Source organism: Apodemus sylvaticus, chromosome 23, assembly GCF_947179515.1.
Source record: "Apodemus sylvaticus chromosome 23, mApoSyl1.1, whole genome shotgun sequence".
Classification (NCBI taxonomy): domain Eukaryota; kingdom Metazoa; phylum Chordata; class Mammalia; order Rodentia; family Muridae; genus Apodemus; species Apodemus sylvaticus.
The window spans coordinates 44,501,408-44,504,241 of record NC_067494.1 but is presented as its reverse complement, the minus strand read 5'-3'; the positions used below and the strand labels follow the sequence as shown (position 1 = coordinate 44,504,241).

General features: G+C 50.0%; 1 protein-coding gene across 1 annotated transcript; it reads right to left on the bottom strand.

The window, feature by feature from the left end:
• Positions 1 to 516: 516 nt before the first annotated feature.
• On the bottom strand, positions 517 to 2,448 carry LOC127673988 (polyadenylate-binding protein 1-like). The gene has a single exon (XM_052169794.1). The coding sequence runs from the start codon at positions 2,446 to 2,448 to the stop codon at positions 517 to 519; it is 1,932 nt and encodes a 643-aa protein (XP_052025754.1).
• Positions 2,449 to 2,834: the final 386 nt, after the last annotated feature.

Genomic DNA, 2,834 nt, shown 5'->3' with positions numbered 1-2,834 from the left:
GGCAACAACAGAGTGGAAACACAGCTGGCCACAAGACAGGAGTAGCCTGCCAGAAGTCTCAGAGGTGTTATTAGCCAACTGTGATGCCTTTATTTTTTCCCTTTTACTCTTTATTGAAGCTTTAATAAAGCAGGGATATTATGATCCAACTCATGGTCCTTGCGCAACTATCAGTTCAGTCCTGTTACTTAGAAATGACATCTTGAGCTATTTGAATTACAACTGAAGTAAGAGATGCTTTAAATTTTTCCACTTTCCTAAAAAGAAAATCATTTCCCCAAAGTCGATAACATTAATTTGTTCTGAAATGTCACTATTTCTGTCACCTGGTGTCTTAAACCAAGTGACCTGGGATGTGCATTGCCCACTAGACCTGGCGCTCACTTGGCACAGGAGATCATGAGTTCCTTTCCTTTTCATTTAGTTTCTAGTTAGCTTTGTGTTGTCGTAGGTTTTCGATGTCTAGATCTTTTTCTTCAGTGAAGCAGGAGTTCTTGGGCTTTCCTCTGCTCACCTTTAAGCAGTTGGGACACCAGCAACACTGCTGACTGCTTTCTGCGGAGTCTCCTTAGCTTGGTGGGCTTGCAGTACAGCTATGGCTTCGTCAACTTTGGTGTGGAGACACTCTGGAGACTCAAGCATGTGGCGCAGTTCTAAATTATCAATTTCCAACAGCATACCCGTGATTTTACCAGCAAGGGCCGGGTGCATGGCCTGAATAAGAGAAAAGAGCCATTCCCCTAACATTTGCTTTTGAGCTTGAGGAGGAGCAGATGCCAACATGGAGGCAGTCAGAGATTCTTTACCTTGGACAGGAACAGCAGCGCGCTGCGTGGTGACTTGTGGCTGTGTATTCAGATGCTGAGGGGGATTTCGGACGCCAGCAGTATATTTATACTGGGTAACTGTGCGGGCGGCAGGAGCAGCTGCAGCAGAAGCAGCTGTAGGGTGGAGGCCCGTCATCTGTGTGGATGTGCTCGCAGTACGGTGTCGTATAGCCTGTGAGGAAGTCGGCCCTGAAGTACCAAATGATTGCATAGTATTAGATGGGTGGATGGCACTAGATGTGTTTTGGAATAGATGAGCTCTGGTACCCTGAGCACTCCCACGGGCACTTGGTCCTTGCTGGGTAGTTTGATTAGAAGCATAGTATGTCCCACGGTTCTGAGTCGGTGGTGTAGCTGTCATGAAGTAACCTGAAGGACCCTGCGCTGACTGGAAAGGGCTGGTGACTGGGTTAGGCCCGGCACTGGCGCTGGCCATTCTTTGCATATACTGATTACTGAGGTGAGCCTGGCGCTCCTCTTTGCGTTGAGCTAAAGCTACGTAGAGTGGTTTGGTGGCCACTATTCTACCATTCATTTCTGTCACGGCTTTGGTGGCTTCTTCTGGAGAGGAAAAACATACAAAACCAAACCCTTTGCTGCGCCCACCCTCCATCGTTACCTTTGCACTAGTGATCGTACCAAACGGGGAAAACTCCTTCCGGAGACGTTCATCATCAATACCGTCATCAAGGTTTTTCACGTAGAGGTTGACACCTTGGCATCTGACGCTCCGATCTTGGGGTACCTGTTCAACTTTGTGCTGATCTTGCTTCATCTGCCCGAATTTGTGCTTCAGTTCCGTTTGTCGTTCTACCTTTTTCTGAGCTCGGCCTACATAAATTTGTTTTCCGTTGAGGTCTTTCCCGTTCATCTCATCCACTGCCTTTCGTGCATCTTCATGCCTTTCGAAGCTCACGAATCCGAATCCTTTCGATTTTCCACTTTCGTCCGTCATGACCTTAACACTTAAGGCAGGCCCAAACCTGCCGAAGAGATCCTGGAGTCGTTCATCATCCATGTCTTCTCCCAAATTCTTGATGTAAACATTGGTGAACTCCTTGGCCCTGGCTCCAAGTTCAGCCTGCCTGTCCCGACGAGACTTAAAGCGCCCAACGAATACTTTGCGGTCATTCAAGAACATCCCGTTCATCTTCTCAATGGCTCGTTCGGCTTCTTCCTGCGTCTCGAAGTGTACAAAGCCGTAACCTTTGGAGCCGTTTTCATCACACACCACCTTACAGGAGAGGATGTTACCGAAGGCAGAAAACGTATCATACAGCGTTTTACTGTCAATGGATCTGTCCAGGTTTTTGACGAATATGTTGCCTACTCCGCTCTTGCGCAGCGACGGGTCCCGCTGAGACCACATGATGCGCACCGGCTTGCCCTTGATCACATCGAAATTCATGGTGTCCAAGGCCCGCTCGGCGTCCTCCAGCTGCTGGAAGTTGACAGACGCGTAGCCCAGCGAGCGGCGGGTGGTCCTGTCCCTGTACACCCGGATGGAGAGGATGGGCCCTGCCGGGCTGAACTTCTCATAGAGCATCGCCTCGGTCACATCTGGGTGCAGGTCCCCCACATAGAGTGAAGCCAAGGAGTAGCTGGGATCGCTGGGGTTCATGTCTGCAAAGGCTGAGCGAGCAGGGAGAGGGACCAGCACAGGAACAGAAGTCAACCGGAATGGAAAGCCCCTCAACCGCCAAGAACCCAGAGGTCCGGGGGGCACGGGCGGGCTGCTTCCGGTTGGGAGGGGGGCTGTGGGGCCATAAGCTGGTTGTCCGGGTAGAAACCAGCCTCCCTACCTGGGTTCCGGACACTGGTGCTGGTGGGTCTTGTCTGGTTGGTTGTGGCTGGTCTCCCGTTATTTATTTAATCACAGTATCTGGTGGAGAATGTGCTGATCTGAGGATTTCTTTTTCTCTCTTATTTTTTTAAATGGTAGCAGGGGGTGATACATGCTTATTCTGAGCTTGAAGCACACACTTTGAATGTTCTGCACTGACCTCA

Bases quoted from the DNA above. Each gene is read 5' to 3' on its own strand.
- LOC127673988 (XM_052169794.1), bottom strand. From the start codon at position 2,448: ATGAACCCCAGCGATCCCAGCTACTCCTTGGCTTCACTCTATGTGGGG.